Source organism: Solea solea, chromosome 17 (genome assembly GCF_958295425.1).
Source record: "Solea solea chromosome 17, fSolSol10.1, whole genome shotgun sequence".
Taxonomy (NCBI): Eukaryota; Metazoa; Chordata; class Actinopteri; order Pleuronectiformes; family Soleidae; genus Solea; species Solea solea.
In genome coordinates this window covers 9,950,963-9,972,188 of record NC_081150.1, presented here as the reverse complement: position 1 = coordinate 9,972,188, position 21,226 = coordinate 9,950,963, and the positions used below count along the sequence as shown (strand labels likewise).

Here is a 21,226-nt window from a genome sequence, read left to right as displayed (position 1 = left end):
CCAAGTGTTAATTTTGCATGGCTTGGGTGTGTTTTAATACAAAATCAAAATAAAACACAAAACATCAGAATAAAAAAGAAATAAATCATAATCACTCCTAATTAGGCCCATGTTCAATAGCAGGGGATTCCTCTGCTGACTCAAGCTGCACCGGATAATGCTAATGGAAACATCTTCATTTCCAGAACTATAGTCTAAACATGGCTCATAGGCAGAGAACTCTGTGACATTTGTGCAGGTGTGTTAATATTAGTTCAGTGAAGATGAGTGTTGGAGTGATTGTCTCACATCGAGAGCCACGACTGCATGGAAAGAGAGAAGATCTAACCTCTCAGAGACCCCTGATGAGCTGCTACAGAGAGAAAGACGTCTGATATCATGACTGTGACTGTGACTCATTTAAACAACATAAAAGATAATATTATTAGACTTTGGACAGTTCTGATTTATCCGTTTTCAGTTTGCATCACATAAAACTTGCTGAACACACACCGTAGAGATTTAAAGTGTGTCTTTACCCCTGTATCTATAAATCTGGTATCTATAAATTTGGGTGAGTGTGTACGCACATGTAGGCAGTGTGGTACGTAGCCATGCCCCTGAAGCCTGGCTGACTGGTCCCAGTAAGAATGGAGCTGATATAAACAGGCTCGGCCGTTCCCACGTCTCTGTTTACACTGGGAGACCCCAGAGCAGCACTACCAGAGCACTGGATTCCCTCTGCACGGCAAACTCACACACTATCCGTCTACGTCTCATCCAGAAACACTTGAAGATAACTGCATGCATCCAGCACATGGATATGCATATAGAAAATAATGCACACGCCTGACCTATACAATGCCAAAGCGGAGAAAAGCAATGCACTCAAGTTCATCCTTTATCTTAATACGTGTCACCCCCCCCACAGCTTTTACTTTGTTATTACCACCGTGGTCACTGAGTCCCACCTGACCTCCAATTTTTCCTCACTGCTGCTGAGGAGTTCCCACAAAAGCTCGCAAACAGAGTTGACCTCAGTTTTACAACACTGCCGCAAAGACTCTCAAAAGCTTTAACTTTGCTCTCCGAGTCCTTTTGAAATAAGCCTGTGATGGACGCCCAACATAAACAGAACACTGGGGTCCTGACAAACACACCCAGTTTACAGGCAACAGTGAGGTCACCTCAGCAGCACGGCTCTGCTAAAAGATGCATCTGCTGACGCGGACGTCTCCAGATTTTAAAAAGACATGGTCAGTGTTTTTGGAAACAGTGGTGAAAGACGAGGGCAGAAAGATACTTTTTTGAGGAATGTTGAAGAGTGCTTTTGCCAAAAGAATACCAGATAAACCAGACATTTAGAGGAAAACATTAGTTAGAATGTATGGATGTGTGGCCTCACTTTTGCTTGATTAGGTAATATTGTTCCACCACTAGCAAAACATCTCACTTTATTAATCATTTCTGTGTCATGTGTCCAGTATAAATACAAAACATGGAATATTAAAGTTAGCCAATCACCCACAATTCAAATACAAGCTATGTCTACACAGATATGCACACACACAAGCAAGCACACAGACACAAATATTCCCAGAAGCATGAAAAAAAGTCACTCTATCTTTGACACACAGTTACAGTGATGGACTTTCTATTTATTCTTAGACATATCTGCATCTATTATGCCACAAGTGCTCACATCTGTGTGTTTACATGCCTCATCTTATGACCTAATTCAATTAAGAGCATTGTTCCCCCGGGAAGCAACTTCCCCAGTGATGAGCAGCCCAACAAACTGTAAACATACTTCTGCGCGCTGCATCAGCCTTCTCACAACACGCACACCATCAATGCCCGTGGTCTGACTTTTCTAACCTGCTCTAAATCTGAACCTTTATAGTAAACATGTTGGGACATCTGAACAAGGCTCTTGTGCAGGATGGATGTGAATTACAAGGCTATATTTCACCCGGGAGAAGCCCAGGAGGATTAAAAGAGAGGAGGAAAGAGACAATTTGGTAACCAGGGAGGAAGAACAATAACAACAGGGCTGAATCATAAAGAAGTTATTTTTCTGTTTTGCTTGGGCACGGGCCAGGCATGAGATGTATTTGTAGTTGTCCCAGCAGAAAAGTTGGTTTACAGCACACAATGCGCAAATTTTTATAAGCAAGAAATAATTCACTGATGTTAAAGTGGATGTTTGTGCACACAGATTCACACACACACACACACACATTCAAAGTTCTGTTTAGTTTAAGCAAGTTTATCTCATAAAGATTGCATGTCACTCTTATCATTTCCACGCGGTGTTGTGCAAAAACCACCGAAAGTAGAACAAGTTAGATCATCCCAAAAGCATGACAAACAAACATGAAATGCTCAAGAAGACACGGTCAGTCTCCCTTCAGTTCAAAATGTGACAGTTTACACACACATCGGGACAGCTTTCATTCATTAAATTCATTCATGAGACACATCGCGAACGGCTGCAAATTCTCTCATTGATAACACAAACATTCTAAGCCACCTACAAACTTTACTCCTTCTCCTCTTTTGTAGCCAGTCCAGATTTCCCCCGAGGAGCATTTACTGACCAGATGTGCACATTTTCTTTGGAGACGTTACTAATCCACGCAGCTTAAAAGTCAATGCAGCATAAACAATGAAAAAATGTTACACGTTGTTGTCTAGAAATGATGTTAATATAAGCCTGTTAAGTGTAACATTGGCAGACAAAGACGACTGCAAAGACAAATTTGTGGAAACACACACAGTCGATGAACAACTTAACCCTTGCTGGATTTATATTGTCTCAAAGTGTATCCATAAGAACTTAAGTAATAACATTAAGTTAGTTGCACTTTTGCATGACATGGAGGATGTTTTTCTTACCTGATATAATGTCAAAAAAATCATTAATCATTTTCTCAAAATCAACACAATTTTCCACAAGGTGATGCAACATATCAACCTTATACCTGGAGAAGCATTTAGCCATGTCTCTTACCTGTATCACTACATCAAGTCAAGACAACTGTATTTCTAGAGCATATTTATAAACAATCAGGGTTGAACAAAGTGTTTTACAAAATAAAAAGCATACAAACAAGGAACAAAACATAAAAGCAATACAAAAAACGTAAAAGTAAAATAGTAAAATAATAATAAAATGGTAAAAATCTAGATAGAGGTAATGGCTACTGAACAATGGGAGGCAGCAATGCACATGTGACTAATATGGGCAGGAGGAAACAGTCCAGCATGTTTTAATTCAATGTCAAAACATATCAAAGGGAACGATAAAAAAATAATAATATCAAAGGGAAAGATAAACAAAATAAAGTTTGATCTAAAATACATTTTGGGATACATGGTTGATTGGGATGTATGTTCTTTTTATTATTTGTATTAGTTAATTATTTTTTTACTAAGTAAATAGTAGCAGCAGAACTCTAAACAAACATTTTGATCCATACTCCGTACCAGGTGGTGGCGGTAATGCACCAAACCGCCTTAAAACCTCAAAGAACAAGATCAAAGCTCGGTTTGTTTTGGGAGCTGCAAACGGAAGTGGTGTACCCGCTAGTCAACTGTATGTGGATGAAGGGGTTTGCCTGCTCGTTTTACCGTTAACTGGGTCGTTTATGTGTTGGCAGTCACAACGTAAAAAGGTAGGTGAACCTGTATAGCAAACACGTTTAACTGAATCGAGAAAACAACGGCCAACAGTGCAACTACCGCGTCCGTGTAGCCATTTGACTGCTAGCCCGCTAAGCTAGCGTTGCCAACAACTTTTCATTCATTAGTGCGGGTGCACTTTTCTTTGTTGCTAACCACCGGAGTCTGCGTTCGTATTCACATTGGCTGCTCATAAGTGATGTATCGTTGTTGTAGTTGGTTTATGTAGATATTTTAGTCACAGAAAAACACAACTTCGTTCATTTATGTTGAAATAGTTTGTGATGAGTCGTTTTGAGGAGCTGAAGAGATTAGCCTGTATTATTCCTCCCAAACATAATAGCGTTGCAACAACTCAGCTGTGACGCCAAAAACACAACATTATAGATTAAAGCACGCTTTCACTTGTTTATTACGCAATGCATAAAACTGTTTCATGCCACCAATAACATTTATTTTTTCCGAATATTGTCTGTTAGTGTGCAAATGATACATGCTAGCTGAAGAACGTGAAAAGAAAATTACAGAAGACATTAATCATACATTTGATACCAACTGCCCCAAAACATCAATAGAGTAGCTGACGGTGCGCAAATGAAAATCTATGGACAGAATAATAAATATAAACTATAAGAAATAATCAATGACTGTTACCTGAAATATTTTAATGGAATATAATTATAATAATTTCTCCTATTAATCCTAGCATTCTTGTGTTTCTTTTTTTATTTTGCAGGTGTACCACGAGTTACCACGAGCAGCATGCTTCAACCAGTTAGTTAATTGCACTGTGTGTGCAAATGCTTTATGTGACACATGAAAGGACCAAACAACGTCTTTCTATTTGGGTGTCAGTGTTTATCAAGACTACTATTTACAGGTTGGTTTTTTAGTTCATAGAAAAAACCTTCCCCCTTTGTGATCGCCTTCCCCCTTCATCGATCGATCTATCTATCTATCTATCTATCTATCTATCTATCTATCTATCTATCTATCTATCTATCTATCTATCTATCCCTAGTATGTTATTGATTTCTTTTTCGTTTACTATGTAAAAACTGATTTAAAAAAACGTTTATTTTTATCATTGCTTTTTTTGTAACGAAAATGAACAATTACATTTTTCAAGCCACTTGCTGGAACCATTCATTTTGGATCCATTCATCTCCATATTATAAACACTGTCCTTTTAATCTCTTATGGGCAGAAAGAAAAAATAATAGGAAACAAAGAAATAGTTTAATATAATATGAAAGGGGGGTATATGACGTGTGAATACACTGCATTTCTTTTGTACACTCAGTATGTGTGTCTTACAAATATGTTAAGTTTACAGTTTGTAATGCATAACAACAACTACTTCTTCCAGCAAATCTTGTTCTTCCTGCCTGACCATCCATGAAATGGTGGTGTTGGTATTATTGTTGATGAACGTGTGAGGAGAAAACCCTGTGGTACGCTCGCTGCACCACACACTTCCTGATGGATTCCAGCAATGATGATGCACTTGATATCATCATCACCAATGTGGTGGCGACCTTCAGGACTAGGTGTCACCTCAACCTCCGTACCATTGCATTAGAAGGAACCAATGTCATCTATAAGCCGGAAGTCGGGGTAAGGAAATTAAATGATGGAATAGAGAGAAAAGTGTATGTAAAGTATTTACTGACTGACTCTATTGTCAAAGGTTTGTGCCTGTCTTGTCAACTGAAAATGGACTATGTGTAAATCAGATCACTCCTTTTGTTTCAGAAAGTCCTGATGAAGCTTCGGAAACCCAAGATAACGGCATCAATTTGGTCCTCAGGGAAAATCATCTGCACTGGAGCAACGAGGTAGACGCAAGCAACACAAAAAGCTCTGCTTTATTTCTCTGGCTTGAGATAAAATGTCTGCTTTGAACAGAAGCTTTGGACTGCTGTCTTGCCTCTTTATTGTTGGTGTTGTAATTACGACTTACTTGATTAAGAAAATAATGCAGGGACATATTATCATTTGCCGTACTTATACAGATACAATGCTGACATTACTTTGCTAATATTTACTGAACATCAACTAAAATCAGCCACTACATATTGGCACAGTGATGGCTTTGGTTGTTAGAGTCTTGCACCCACATCTACTGTAAAGGCTGCCACCTATTGTTTGTGTGTTTCATATTTCTTGCATGCTGATCTACACTCATTAGCCCCCCAACATGAAAATTGGCTTCATTGTTGTCTTATTCTGTCCATCCTGAACCATCAATAATGTGATGCTCCACATTTCTGCTCTTTTTTTTCTTCAGTGAGGACGATGCGAAAGTGGGTGCTCGTAGGTTAGCACGCTGTCTGCAGAAACTTGGCTTCAAGGTAAGAATGACGACACAGCTGGTGGTTATCAGCTTTAGGGAAAAACAACAACAACAACAACAACAATGCTATTTAACTAGATCTACACATTTCTGGTCCATTGTGAAGTCTTGTAGGGACATTAAAAGTTTAACTGGCACTGTCTTTCACACACTGACATATTTCAGAGACAAGGGAAAACTAAATATCATAAATATTGATTTAATTCAGAAAATGTAATCATTTTATACAATCAAAGTACATTTTTACAAGAGCAGCCCAACTCTAACACGCTTAAGTATTAGGCTAACCTTATATACCTTAAATAGTCAACATTAAGGTTTGAAGACTAAGAATAAAACATAAGAGCTTCATTTTAATGTAAGGTGTTAAAGAGTGTCTGCGTCTATTCAGGTGAGGTTTTCGGCCTTCAAAGTTGTGAATGTGCTGGCAGTGTGCTCCATGCCCTTCTCCATCCATCTTGTAGACTTCACCAAGAACAACCGACCCATTGCCAGGTAATACCTATCATAATAATTATTCTGCTCCATACTTTAGTTCATTAGTAGTAGTTGTGATTAAATAAGGGAAACATTCGCTGTCACGATTAGCTTGTTTATTATTATGATTTAGTTTTCCTTAATACATGTCTTATGTGTTATCTTACTTGTCATCCATATTTGCTTGTGTAGGATGACCTCTAGTGGTGAGAGCACGCATTAGCGTTCCAATGCACTGGATATCAAGTCATGACAAATTTAATAGAACCTCCTGCAGTAAATGTTTTATTTAAATATTTAAATGCACAATTTACATGTTTTTCCTTGAGCCATGTAACTAGCCTCAAAACTATGGTGGTTTATTTGTTCTTGTGATTTAGTCTCAACTGTATTTACACCTCTCTCTCTCTCTCTCTCTCCCTCCCTCCCTCCCCCCCCTCTCTGTGCGTGTGGTGTGGTAGTTATGAACCAGAGCTTCATCCTGCTGCCACATACAGGATCAAACATTTAAAAGCAACAATACAAGTATTCTCCACTGGGAGTCTCACAGTTACAGGTATATACACACACACACACACACACACACACACACACACACACACACACACACACAGACAGAGTAGCTTAACAGATTTAGGCCAAATTGTTACAAGGCACTTTTATAATCAGATTTACCAGTAAATTCCTTAAGGAATGTTTCAAAGTTGTGAAGTGTAATATTCCCTCTGAGCGATTTTGAATAAATATCTAATTGCGATCATTTTGACTACAATTGCGATTGGAATATGATTCGTGATACGAGAGGGAATAGTACTTTTTTGACAGTTATTCTCATTTTCATTTGAATAACATATTTAAAATGATTACTATATATTCGTGCAGATTTGTGACAATATAATGTGTATAGGCCAGGTGGATTTTCACACATTTTGCCTTTAGGAAATATTGCGCCTCAGGCCCTATTGCGATTTTGATAAAATATCAGTTAATTGTTCAGCCCTACCTGTGTGTGGAAGTTCTTGTCATTTTAGTTTTAATTTTATTTGTACTCGCCGCTTACTCTTATACAACCCCCCCCCCCCACTGTTTATAGGACCAAATGTGCAGAATGTGGCCACAGCTGTGGAGCAAGTCTATCCACTACTCTTCGAGTGTCGGAAACCCCTGAGGGAAAAACGAAAGGTGAATTAAGGAGTCAAGAGTGACGAAGCACCTTATCTGTGTATTTATTTCCTTGATTTTCTCACTACAGTTAATCTAACACAGTCAGATCTTTAAAGACTCATCAACTCACCATCTTAAAAAAACAAAAACCCACCAGTGTTGTTGTGGACTGTGTGGCTCTTGTGATCTTTTTTTTTTTTTTTAACAGTGTGAACATGCAAATGTCTTAATGCAAAAACTGCTTCTCTAAACAACATTTAGATGGGAGGTGGAAGCATTTTGCTCTTGCTCTTTATCTGCTCATGGTCAGTTTTGCATGGACAAAGAAAGACCAGCTCTTACAACTGAGCCATTCTCATGCTTAACAGCGGTGACCGTATCGGTATGTTTACACTGCTTAGTGTCGCTTTTAACCATGGAAACAACAAGTCATCCAATATGCCACTGTTTCAAGAAGAGTTTCCGTCCATAGCTTAGTTGTAGAGGCGTTAACACAAATGCAGGATATTTCCTGTATTACCGACATTTGCGTGAATCTGAATCTGGACTGTCTTTATCAGGATATATCCACATATCTGCTCACAATGTGCATTCATCTTTGATTTGAATTATTTTGCACACACTCCGTGTACATTTGTTTCTGTTTCACAACTGTGGCATCAGGGTGTAGTTATGTCACTTAATTTCTTATCATTTCCCAATAGTTTTCATCCCACAGTAAGCTTTCAAATATGAAGCTGGTTTTAATGTACAGAGTAAGATTGGTGTCCTATTTGTTGTCGGGAAAGCTTTTAGAATATTTTATTTTAAAAAGGTGGAGAGTTGCTGAGCCAGCATTACTTGGGAGTTCCTGGTGACTAATGGCAGCAGTGGCACTGAGAAAGAACAAAAAAAGAAATTGTTTTCTAATATTTGGAGGTATAAAATGCTTTTACAACACTGTGTAGACTTTCTCCGTCCAAATGAGACACTCAAAATTCAGGGTAGGAAAGGTGTTTGCAACGTGTGCATTCCTGAGGCATCCGCTTGTCTTTGTTGGTATTTAAAAGCAACATTTAACTACTATAAGTGTTCAGTGAAATCCTGTCCGAGTATGATGCTGAGCTTAACCAAGATCTCTTCTCTTACATGGTGGAAACTGCAATCCTTGTCATAACACGGCTGCTTACCCTTGTGCTGATTATCCATAGAGGTAACCTATGTATGTATATGAAAATATGTCTGAAGTATGTGGGATGGAGACTTTTTGAACTAGTGTAAAATATGGATGTGTGCCACTTTTTTGTACTTTGTATAAATTAATAAAGATTAGTGATAAAACAGGTTGCTTTGTACTTTTCCTTTTGTCCATATAGCAGGTTACATTTAACAGCTTTAACAAAATAACACAGTGGTTTTAAAGATTTTCAAGGTGGCCGACGTTTATAAATAACTCCTACATTCAAGGCACAACATTAAAAAAAAAGTAAATTACATTGTAAAAAGGTAATTCTTGCAGAAAAACATTCAACTTAATATTTACTTCACCATGATTTAATGTTGTTTTTTTTAGTATTTAGAGTGGAGGTGGTTGTGCTCATCTGTGATTATCCTGCAGTGTCCTCTATGGATTTATATTTACTGTTTTAATTCCAACTCAAACAGTTTAAAAACTTAATTATTTTGTGTAAAGCACTTTGGATTGCCTCACCGCAGGAAATGTGCCATTTAAAACTGCCTCGACTAAAATGCTGTGATAAAATGCCGTGTGTTTATGCTACATATGACATATGGAGTGTCTTCTCTTGATTTAAAAAAAACAAAACAAAAAACAAATACCCTGAGCTGTCCTAATTGGAGTAAATACCTCTTCATTATGTAATTACTGTAGTGTATGTTGTATGTTTCTCCCTTCACCTCTGAAGCTATAAGGATCTACAGTTGGAGCAGCCGACATGTAAAGATGTGACTCCACATAAAAGACTAGTATAATAGTATTCTTCTAGATGCTCGGTCAAGGTGCACAGCTGTGGAGGGGTGGAGGTCTCAGTTTTTCACGTGTATCTCCGGAGCTGCGCTGCTATGGATCAGACTCTCCTGAGGCTGAACCTGCCCACAAAGACTCCTCTGAAAATGCTTCCTGGTAAAGTAAAGCAGGGGGTAGGAGAGACCGGAGATAAAGAAAAATGAAGTCAGTTTCACAATCAACTTTGCTAGGTAACAGTGATAACACAGATGTTATGTGAAGGCGCATGCTTACTTCTTAGCAAGTTCCTTTGATATCTCCTCCAGGGTTCGACCTTTGGTTTCAGGAACACAGAGGATAACAAACACCAGGAGCACAAAGCTCATGGCAGCGTAGAGGAACATCATGTTAGGAACACCAATTTTTTCTAGGTAAACAAGAACAAAAAAAAATAGTTCTCTTAAAATGCATTTGCATAGAACATGTTGTTAAATGTTTCCATATTAATTATGGCACTGCTATGCAAACTTTGTGACTGATTTTACCTGAATACTGCCCCCCCCCCCCCCGGTTGGATTGTTTGTTTACTTCAACACGTCATTTGCGCAAGAACACACACCCGTAATTGTGAGGAAAGTGAGGGAGATGAGTAGGTTGGTGGCCCAGTTTACAGCCGACACCACAGACACGGCCCTGCCTCTGACTCCCATTGGAAAGATCTCGCTGAGGACCACATACACCACTGGAAAAGAAAAGAGAAGCAGAGACACAGACGAAGACATGAGTGGTGATGGTATTTGAATAAGATTTAAAAAAAACAAAACCAATACCTTTGCACAATTTGTTCTGCCTGGGGATTTACAGTCTTACGTTTGTATTTAAAGTGAGGAGTGCTTCATCCGAGAGATGTATTTTAATCTATATTTAACCTAAGCCTAGTTATTGTGTGACAGCCACTGCTGTACTTTGTACTAAACCGCACTGAACCATTAGAATCAAATTCATAAACAATGTTTAGTGAATCTTGAAAATGAGATGCTCTTTTTGCTCACAACTGGCTGGGAGTTGTTTGTTATTTTAAATATCTTTGTGTGTTCATAGGTGTGGCATGGAGGTATATAAAAACTTTAATGAATGGGCGCTTACTTGGCCCGAGGCTAATGGAGAAAGCCGCCACATACGCCAGCAGACTGATCAATGATGCCCATTTCAGCGAGGAAGACACTTCTTGAGTCCGTCCTCCTCCCAACTCCTGACTCCCATCATCCTCCCTGCTAGTCCTCTCTGTCTCCTCACTACTCCACTGACCTGGGAGGTGAGGAAAAATGTCACTGTTTTCTGGCTCTGTAGAGTTTCTGTTTAAATCCCACAGAGTATGGGTGTAGTTTGGCGTCGTGTGACTTTTGCACAGGCTGGTGAGGTGGGTGTGGCTTTGGAGTGTCAGTGCGCCAAGTACAACGAGCGAGAGTCCCATTGCCACGGCGCCGACGCACAAAAAGCTCTTAGGTCCCACGCGGTCGACCAGCAACACGGCGGGGATGGTGCCAACTACTTTGACCACCCCAAACCCTGTAGAGGCCAGAGTTGCTGCAGCGTCGCTGTTGAAGCCTACGCTGCGGAGAAGCGGTGAAGCGTAGGAAAGGATGTTAGGCTGACCAGTAGCCTGCTGGAGGAAAACTAAAGCTACACCCATTAGCAGCCGTGAACGGAGGTTGGACTTGGTACTGAACAACTCCCAGAAACTGTGCTCTGATTCCTCTTTAAGTCCCGTCTGGATGTTCGTGAGCTCCGCCTCTACATGCTCCGTGACACCGCCCCTCATTTTGGCCAGTACTATTTTGGCCTGCTCCAGTTTACCCTGAGCAACCAGGAAGCGTGGACTGCACGGGAGGAATAGGAGTGCACCTATTTGCAGCAGTGCTGGGGGGATCACCAGTCCAAATGTGTACATCCAACCATTGGGCAGAGTAGCGAAGGCGTAACTGCAGCTGAATCCCAGCATAACGCCCACAACTAACATCAGCTCATACAGCGTCACCAGAAGACCCCTCCTCTCTCTTGGGGAGATCTCTGCAATGTACAGACACGCCGCTGTCCCTGACAGTGCCGTTCCCATGCCGACTATCACGCGGCCAAGTGTGAGTGAGACAAGTGAAGTCACAGCAACGAGCACGACAGTTCCCACAACCACCAAGGCGCCACTCAGGAGCAAAGAGCAGCGGCGACCGTAGCGATCCAGAATGGGGCCTCCAGCCAGGCAGATGAGGAGAGCGCCGAGCAGGTGGGAGCTGACCAGCAGTTCCTGTTCCCGGCAGGAGAGGGAGAGGAGTCCTCGCAGGTGCAGCAGGACCCCAGAAGTTAGGCCCATTTCATAGCCCAGCATCAGGCCACTCAGAGAGGCAGCTAAAGCTGCTACCACCACCAGCCAGCTGCAGCCTGGAGAGGGAAACAGAAACTCACGGAGTCAAAGTCAAAACACAAGAGGCCTGCTCAGCGTCCACCATAAAGGACTCGGGGAACAAGTCAGCAGGTTCACATCAACTGTGTCAACCTTTGTTCTGTCCAAGGCTTAATTGTCTTGATATGGTATATATGAGCTGCATTTATATCCTGGACATTTAAGATACATATTAAACCTGAAAAAACAACAACAGTGACCCCGTCCAAGATCCTGGTTGTGTTAATCATGTACACGTAGGTCATGAATGTGTACGTTTGTTTCGTAAGGTTGACACATTGATTCTACTTGACACGCCACAGACTGAAATGTTTTATGTTATACTAAAACTTAACTTGATGACGATGGAAAAACTGAATACACTCATTTTTCTTTTGTCCAAGAAAAGCTTTAGTTGCAGTCATCTCTTCGGGTCATATCAAGTCATGACATCTGGTTACATGAGGTTAGTATTGCGGCATTGTTCAATTGAGGCAGTGTCACATACTTGGAAACGTGCCACTAAGGTCAGTGTGACCAGAACTCAACAGTGAACTCAACTGGCTTCATTACTAACCCGAGATTAAGAAACAGGTGATGTGAAGAAGCTACACAAACACGAACATTATTTTGGAATAATCAGTAGTGCTTTCAAAGTGTAGGGAATTCATACACTTCATACTTCCTGAGTTTTCTGGAGTTTAACTCATTACAAACTCACTTTACGCATGCAGTCCAAGTTCCACTTTTGTGGGAGGCGTCCTTCTTAAGTTATCTCAGTGAAGCTGCTTCTTGGAAACAAGGTTAGTATTTATCAAGAGAAAGCACTCAGGGAGCGCAAACCTTCACACAGTGTCAAATCACTCAAGCGGTGATACAGATCACCGAAATCTTATCATTTTCTTCTACGGCCTCAGTAAATGTCAAGTTACGCCGATCGCAAGCAGACACACACACAAAACGCAGGCAAACACCTGATCTCCTTTGGTGGAGATAATAAATATTGATTTTCCGGTTGATCGTGTTTTAAATTAGACAGAGAAAATCCGATGAGCCACCCAATGTACCTTCACAAACTAATCTCTTTGAGCCACAAACAAAACAATGACACACATGCAATGTTCATTGTATTCAACACATATTATTATCTTTTTTCTTTTCTTTTTTTTTTTAAATGTGTACCTGGGCCTTTGGTTGGGGCCACATTCTGGGTCTCACTGCCGGGGTTGGCTGGGAGGTAAGAGGTCATCGTCTTGGTCTCACTGTTGGGGTCCATTTTCAACCACCACGAACAGTAAAGACCTAAAAAAAAAATTAAATGTGTAGAATATGCCACATGCATCTGATAAAAGTGCTTGGACAGTTTCTGAAGGTGTGTGTGTCTATTGCACATTCCAAAACATAGTAGATTATGAAGGCGGGTGTAAAATGATAGTGGTGACACGTTCATTCCAGCATGTGCCACTACAGTAATGGAGCCCCATTAACCAAACCTGGTTAATGGGGCTCCATTAGACCAGACTGGCAGGTCCTGGCAGGTCCTGGTCGTGTCATAAATTCCAGCTCTGTGAATCTCACAAAGGTCACTTGCAGCTTGCTGGTTTAGTGACCCTGAGACATTAAGTGAATCTGAAAACGACTTTTGAGGAATGTAATTATGTATGTGTTGAACAGGCGCCTACAGTAGCGTCATTTACTGTTAGACAGTACGAGGTCAGTTTAGGTCTGGCATGTCATGTCATGATTTGATTGCATCACAACACTTGGCGCCAATGAGATTGATGTTGCAATTCATTAGTATCAACAAATGTGATTTCAAACCTCAATGTTGCATTTCTTGACAACAAGCTGACCTCGTACTGTTAAGATTAAATAAATAAATAAATAAATAAATGAATGAATGAATAAATAAATAAATAAATAAATAAATAAATAAAATACAATGTAAATATGGGGTTGTTTATATGCACTTTGGTGTATCTGCTCAAAGGTTAAAATGTCGTTTTGTGGAGGCCAGAAACCACACACACACACCCTTAAAAAAAACAAAAGTAAAGGCCGAAGCACGGTCTTCAAGTATGGGCTTGTTTACGGTTTAAGTGCAAATAAAGTGTGGCTCAATGAACGTTTGAGGAAAGAAGAGCGTGGTTTTTCCCCGGGAGCTGTGACACTGTTCTTACCTGAGTTTCTGCTGTCAGCTCAGAGCCGGGTTTGTCGGTCCATTCGCTCTCTGCAGCTCCACACGCTCTCTCTGACCGATTTAACTCTTCCTCTTCGCTGATGTCGCTGAAGGGCCAGGCAGTCAGCTTGTTTTGGTTTAGCAACGCTTTAACTCCGCCCACACAACCCCCAAAACCACCAATAGGAAACGCGGAATTAAGCTGCACCAACACCAATAACACCCGGAGTGAATTATTATCGATCCAGACGCGTTTGACAGCCTTTGCACTGATTGTGTGTAATTCTGCCAATCCACTGGACTTTGTTCTGAGGGAAATCAATCAATTAATAAATGAATAAAACATATTCTTGTAAAATGTGATATAGCTCCTACATAAGGAGGATTGTTTTCATTTATGGTAATCATAATTCCCTTTGACCAATATTGAGTTTATGATATCATTACTCATTAATAAGTGCTTATTGTTGTCCTCCATGTCACCCATCACTCACATTTCACTGTGTTTATGTTTGTTTTCCTCAAATAACAAGCAGGAAATGGGAGTGGCACCAGGTTAGGTGAGGTCTGCTTTAAAGTTTGACGTGTTAATGTGTGTTCAGAGATATTCGTCTGCACGTCAACAAACATTTAGAGCGGTGAATATTTTTTTCAGTTTTACAAACACTTCTCTGTAAATCCTAGAAGTGGCGGTGCATGAAATTTGCCATAGATCAGCAGTTTTTGTGAAATACTCAGGACCAAACCTTCCGACCAAAAGTCACTTTAATCAAATTTCTTCCTCGTCATGATGCTCAGTTTGAACTTCAGCAGGTCGACATGTTCAAGCTCCTGCCATGTGATTAGATATGCGTGTCCGATGTATCCATCGCTATGGGTGAACCAGCATTATAACACACCTGGATCAATAACGCTGTGTCACTTCCTCTGCATGGGATAACAAATGGAGAGGCCACCTGCTGTTTTGCTCAGTTCCCATGGCCTGTTTCTAGGAAAGCTGCAGGACTGAGCTGTCACACCTGCCCCTGCTGCTTCACTTATGACAGAATGTAGCCTCATGTGTCTGCAACATTCTGCACAGTTTGTACTTGGCTATGGAGATCTATTTCCTGTTCTGGCATGATCTATAGTATAGAAAACGTTGTCCCGTTTTCAGCAGTTGCTACTTGATGCTCGATTGAGTTTGCCAAAGGTGCGTGAGTGTGCACAGCCGCATGTGTTGTGTAATGACGCAGAGGTTACTATGGGTGGAGACTGAGCTGTAGGTCAGCAGATATACGGCACATCTTGAAAGGTTGTGGAAGGTTGCTTCCTCATTATTTTTAATCTCATGTCTTAAATGCATGGACAACATGTTGGATTCAAAGTTCAAATCACACTCATATAATATGTTTGTTCATTCAACTAGGGATGGGACGACACCACTTTTTTGTGTCCGACAAACTCCAATGCAGTCATTTTAGACCATTTCTGAAGCTGTTAACAATACATCACACAGAGTCATTTCAAAGAGATTTTCAAAGAGATTTTTGGATTGTATCAGATTTGATACCTGTCAGATATCCGATCCAGTGATTTGAACCAGTGTCCGACTGATGGCGCCGGTGTGTGAGGCTGCTCGTCTACCTCTGTCTTCTACAGTATTTTATTGTTTTATTGTTTGTTCTTAGGTCACACATTTTTATATTTTATCTATCCCTGATGTACAGCACTTTGTTTCATCCCTAGATTCAACCTTATGGTCATTTTTAAGGCTGGTTTGATCATTTCCACTGCAACATTTTTCAGTCAGGTTTACACCATGTCTGTTTCTAAATCCACAAAGAAGGAGACTTTCTGGAACATGTTTTCAACTCTCACACAATTGGGTTATAAAGCAGCTTTGTTTGTCTCATACATTTCATGCAAAATTTAACACAACTAATCTGAACAGGTTCCAGAGTCTTCTGAAAATTGAAACGAATAACTTGAAATCAACAAATAGGTCAACAGGTTGTAGGGATAGGGCAAGACTGAGGCGTCCGTCTTGTTATACATGCATGAAATGTATAAGATGAAGCATTCGACATTGAACCGTCATGGGACGCTCAAAGGAGCCATGTGACACGACCCTGACCATGGTGTCAAAACAACTCTTCATACACCATGTAACAAGATGGAAGAAGCCATTGTTACCACATTAACTGGTGGAACCAATGACACACTGCTCTGACACATTTTGCTGTGAAGACTGACTCAACACTGGAGCTGTGACTGACCTGACCTGAACTGTAGCACTAAATCAGAAACTGCGGACACTGGATGTCAGTGAGTAAATACACTGACATCCAGTGTCCGCAGTTTCTGCTTTCTGATAGTCTCTCTGTAAAAACACTTGAATTGCTTGAAGATGGTCTTATATCACATGTATTAAACTGTTTGATAGTAATACTTTCATACTTTGTGTGTGCGCGCTACTATGCTGGGAGACATCGTGGTGTAGATGTGTCTCAAAATGATACAGGTAACCAATGGATCTGGTATTGTAGGGATTGAATTGAACTTTTACTTTTTATTTCTTTATTTATTAATGAGGCTCATAGATGAATAAATGAAAGTTTCCTATTCATGCACTCTAATGAAGAGACTGAAGAGTGCAACTCCTCTCACCAGTGTAAAAGCCTCACATCTAATGATGAGTCCTCTGTTTGTTGCGCTCTATCGTCAAGATGCTATTATTAGATGTCATCATTTTACACCCTGGACCTTAAATCGTCCATAACTTCTCCTTTTTCTTCTTCTATTACTTGTACGTGATGCAGTGAATCAGTTTGTGTGACTGGTGATCAGGTGGATGCTGTCGGTTTTAGTCGGTCACCTAGGAGTGAGTTGTAGGTGTCGTCTGTACCGGAACTGTCTGTTCTGTAATGTCTCCTTAAAGCATTGAAGACCTCAGCAAGATAGATGTGACCATCGACCTCGTACGCACTGACGTCTGTATGCTGCGGCAGCAGGCGGCCGCTGGACAGCAGATCTCTGAAGGCCTTGCAGACAGGCTCGTCCTTGTGGTTCCCCCACACGTAGATGTGTGTCAGAGTTTTGTTTGCCGTCATCGCCTGAGTCAAAGCGAGCAGACCCTCTGCCTTGATGTTGTTCCTGGTGACAGACAGCTCTTTCACGCTGCAGCCGGGACAGGTGATTGCTTCACTCAGATACTTGGCGCCCTCACCCTCTATCCGGTTGGATGACAGGTCGATGATCTCAAGTGTCGGGTTCTGCTTGAGCACCTCAGCGAGATAGCGGATTCCGTCACGAGTCACGCGGTTACAGCGCAAATCCAGGTAGCGCAGGCTGCGGTTGAGCCTCAGGCCTTCGGCCAACCTCTGCATCCCAGTGTCTGTCATCCCCATCTTCGCCAGGTGGAGCTCCACAATGATGCAGTTCACCATCAGCATGTCTGTGCAGTGCACAGCCCACTCCTCCAGGTGGCTGAAGAGCAGAGGTCGGCTGAGGTCAACACGGCGTAGGGCCTTGTGGCTTTTCATAGAGATGATGAGCGCTATGATACTCTGAATGCCCAGATCACAGTCAGCCAGCTCCAGCTCCTGCAGGGTGTCGTTCTCCTGCAGCATCTTGGCCAGGTGCATCCCTCCTTTGTTCCCGATCTTATTACCCGAGAGCCTTAAAGAGAGCAAGGTGCGGTTACCCTGCAGACTGCTGCACAGGATTTTCGCTCCATCTGTCAGGATGTCATTAAACATGAGGTCCAGACAGCTCAGAGATGAATTCTCCTTCTGTAAGAGTTCAGCAAGGTATATGACACCTTCATCTGTGATGTTGTTGAACTTCAGATCAAGGCCCGTCAAACCCTGTTTGATTTGCAGACACTGAACGAGCATGCGAATGTCATCGTCGTCGAGTCTCTGAACGGGTCTCAGTCGATGGTTTCCTGTTATTGTTAATGTGACATTCTCGGTCGCAGTTGTCCGCTGTAAAACTTCTACAACATGAGAATTGATTTTTACCTTATATTTGGCACAAACAGCTTTGTAAAACTCCATTGCATTAAATCCTCATTCTTAATGAGTATGTCCTTGTCAACTTACGACATAGACCTGTGACATATTAGGGGACGTGTGTGTGACGTCACCTGTTGCTTTTATCTTTATCCTTTTATCACTTGCTAATCATATCACCAAGTGTTGCCAGAACCAATCTATTTAGGAGAGCTCATGGGAAAGATGGAATATGCCATCTTGACCGATTGAATGATGATTGAACAACCTAAGTAAAAGAGGTTTACAGAAGTTGCTATTGTTGTTAAGTAAAAAATGGAAGATGAAATGAATCCCTGTAAATTAGAAAGAAACTATTCAAATCACATTTATGAAACCCCCAATGCAAAGATTGCAGTAAACCAACAAACTGCAGACCAATAATTCTATTTTCACATAATGTGTAAATTAAGAGAAGGAATAGTCAGTGCACTTTTGGAAAAGGTTAACAAACAGTGGCTGCAGTGTTTTTTGAAAAGCACACAATATGATGTTATGAAAAGATAGATGTGAAAGGGATGGGTATTAGAGATGATTGTTGAGGGAAACATGGATACTGGGGCATGGATGTTCTTAGTGAAAGGACAATTGAGATTAAAATAAGGTCAAATAAAAAGAAGGGACAAATAAACTGGAGAGATAGGGTTTTAAATTCAAAAATTCTAAAAGTGACATCATCAAAGTCACAAAACCAACCTCTATCAAAGTTTAAGGGGCGTGGTCAACTCCTTTTTGCTTGCACTGTATCGTGACATGTTTTTTTCAGGAACAGAGTGAGGAATGAATTTTACGACATTTGAACATTGTTTATTTTATATGTAGTACTTTAGGGCAGGGCAAGAATAGATAATGTCTGTGTAGTTTATACACAGGAAACATGGAAATGGAAACATTTAACTACAAACCATGACTAAATAATTAAAGTTTATTTAGTTTCACTTAAACCAGATTTACAGCAATACATGCAATTTTTAAAAATACATGAAAACATTCTAAATCATACGAAACAAGGCAATCAGGGATGGCAGACTTAACCCCATTCACGCTCTGGTGCCATCTGTTGGTAATAGTGGCAAGTGCAGCTCTGAGGAAGCAGAGACACACGTGCACAGAGCCACCAAAAACAAACCTTCACTCCCACTCTGTGGGGTGAAGGAAATATGACATTTTTGTCAAAATTTGGACGACATACTAACCTATGACTTTTTTGTCAAATTGTGGACGACATACTATAGTATGAATTTTTTGTAAAAATTTGGATAACATACTATAGTATGACTTTTTTGTCAAAATGTGGACAACATACTATAGTATGACTTTTTTGTCAAATTTTGGACGACATACTAACCTATGACCTTTTTCTCAAATTTTGGACGACATACTATAGTATGACTTTTTTGTCTAATTTTGGACGACATGCTATACTATGACTTTTTTGTCTAATTTTGGACGACATGCTATACTATGACCTTTCTGTCAAATTTTGAATGACATCCTATAGTATGACTTTTTGGTCAAATTTTGGACGACATACTGTTGTATGACTTTTTTGTGAAAATGTGGACGATATACTATAGTATGACTTTTTTGTCAAATTTTGGACGACATACGATAGTATGACTTTTTTGTCAAATTTTGGACGACATACTATAGTATGACTTTTTTGTCAAATTTTGGACGATATACTATAGTATGACTTTTTTGTGAAAATCTAGACGACATACTATAATATGACTTATTTTTCAAAATTTGGACGACATGCTATAGTATGACTTTTTTGTGAAAATTTTGCACGAAATGCTATAGTATGACTTTTTTGTCAAAATTTGGAGGACATACTATAGTATGACTTTTATGTGAACATTTGGACGACATACTATAGTATTACTTTTTTTGTCAAAATATGGATGAGATACTATAGTATGACTTTTTTGTCAAATTTTGGTCGACATACTAACCTATGACTTTTTTGTCAAATTCTGGACGACATACTAACCTATGACTTTTTTGTCAAATTTTGGACGACATACTGTAGTATGACTTTTTTGTCAAAATTTGGAGGACATACTAACCTATGACTTTTTTGTCAAATTTCGGACGACATACTATAGTAGGACTTTTTTGTCAAATTTTGCACGACATGCTATAGTATGACTTTTTTGTCAAATTTTAGACGACATACTATAGCATGACTTTTATGTGAACATTTGGACGACATACTATAGTATTACTTTTTTGTCAAATTTTGGACGACATACTATAGTATGACTTTTTTGTCAAAATGTGGACGACATACTATAGTATGACTTTTTTGTCAAATTTTGGACGACATGCTATAGTATGACCTTTTTGTCAAATTTTGGAATACATGCTATAGTATTACTTTTTTGTCAAAATTTGGACGACATACTATAGTATGACTTTTTTGTCAAATTTCAGACGACATACTATAGCATGACTTTTATGTGAACATTTGGACGACATACTATAGTATTACTTTTTTGTCAAATTTTGGACGACATACTATAGTATAAATTTTTTTCCAAATTTTGGACGACATACTATAGTATGACTTTTTTGTCTACATTTGGACGAAATACTATAGTATTACTTTTTTGTCAAATTTTGGACGACATACTATAGTATACATTTTTTTCCAAATTTTGGACGACATACTATAGTATGACTTTTTTGTCTACATTTGGACAACATACTAAAGTATGACTTTTTTGTGAACATTTGGACGACATACTATAGTATTACTTTTTTGTCAAAATATGGATGAGATACTATAGTATGACTTTTTTGTCAAATTTTGGACGACATACTAACTTATGACTTTTTTGTCAAATTCTGGACGAGATACAAACCTATGACGTTTTTGTCAAATTTTGGACGACATACTGTAGTATGAAATTTTTGTCAAAATTTGGACGACATACTATAGTATGACTTTTTGTGAAAGTCTAGA

The 21,226-nt window shown here is 39.9% G+C and overlaps 3 protein-coding genes across 3 annotated transcripts; 1 reads left to right on the top strand and 2 right to left on the bottom strand.

The window, feature by feature from the left end:
- The first annotated feature begins 3,498 nt into the window (after positions 1–3,498).
- On the top strand, positions 3,499–8,984 carry tbpl1 (TBP-like 1). The gene is made up of 8 exons (XM_058613745.1): positions 3,499–3,656; positions 4,400–4,543; positions 5,033–5,280; positions 5,419–5,501; positions 5,954–6,017; positions 6,411–6,514; positions 6,958–7,052; positions 7,590–8,984. Exons 3-8 carry the CDS (start codon positions 5,146–5,148, stop codon positions 7,685–7,687), a joined length of 579 nt encoding a protein of 192 aa, XP_058469728.1. The 5' UTR covers positions 3,499–3,656; positions 4,400–4,543; positions 5,033–5,145; the 3' UTR covers positions 7,688–8,984.
- Positions 7,707–14,348, bottom strand: slc2a12 (solute carrier family 2 member 12). The gene is made up of 6 exons (XM_058613744.1): positions 14,223–14,348; positions 13,225–13,344; positions 10,752–12,041; positions 10,225–10,347; positions 9,900–10,032; positions 7,707–9,779 (listed from the first exon to the last, which is right to left on the bottom strand). Exons 2-6 carry the CDS (start codon positions 13,316–13,318, stop codon positions 9,686–9,688), a joined length of 1,734 nt encoding a protein of 577 aa, XP_058469727.1. The 5' UTR covers positions 13,319–13,344; positions 14,223–14,348; the 3' UTR covers positions 7,707–9,685.
- Positions 14,349–16,663: 2,315 nt separating this feature from the next.
- LOC131443948 (leucine-rich repeat-containing protein 34-like) lies at positions 16,664–18,295 on the bottom strand. The gene has a single exon (XM_058614047.1). The coding sequence runs from the start codon at positions 18,259–18,261 to the stop codon at positions 17,047–17,049; it is 1,215 nt and encodes a 404-aa protein (XP_058470030.1). The 5' UTR covers positions 18,262–18,295; the 3' UTR covers positions 16,664–17,046.
- Positions 18,296–21,226: the final 2,931 nt, after the last annotated feature.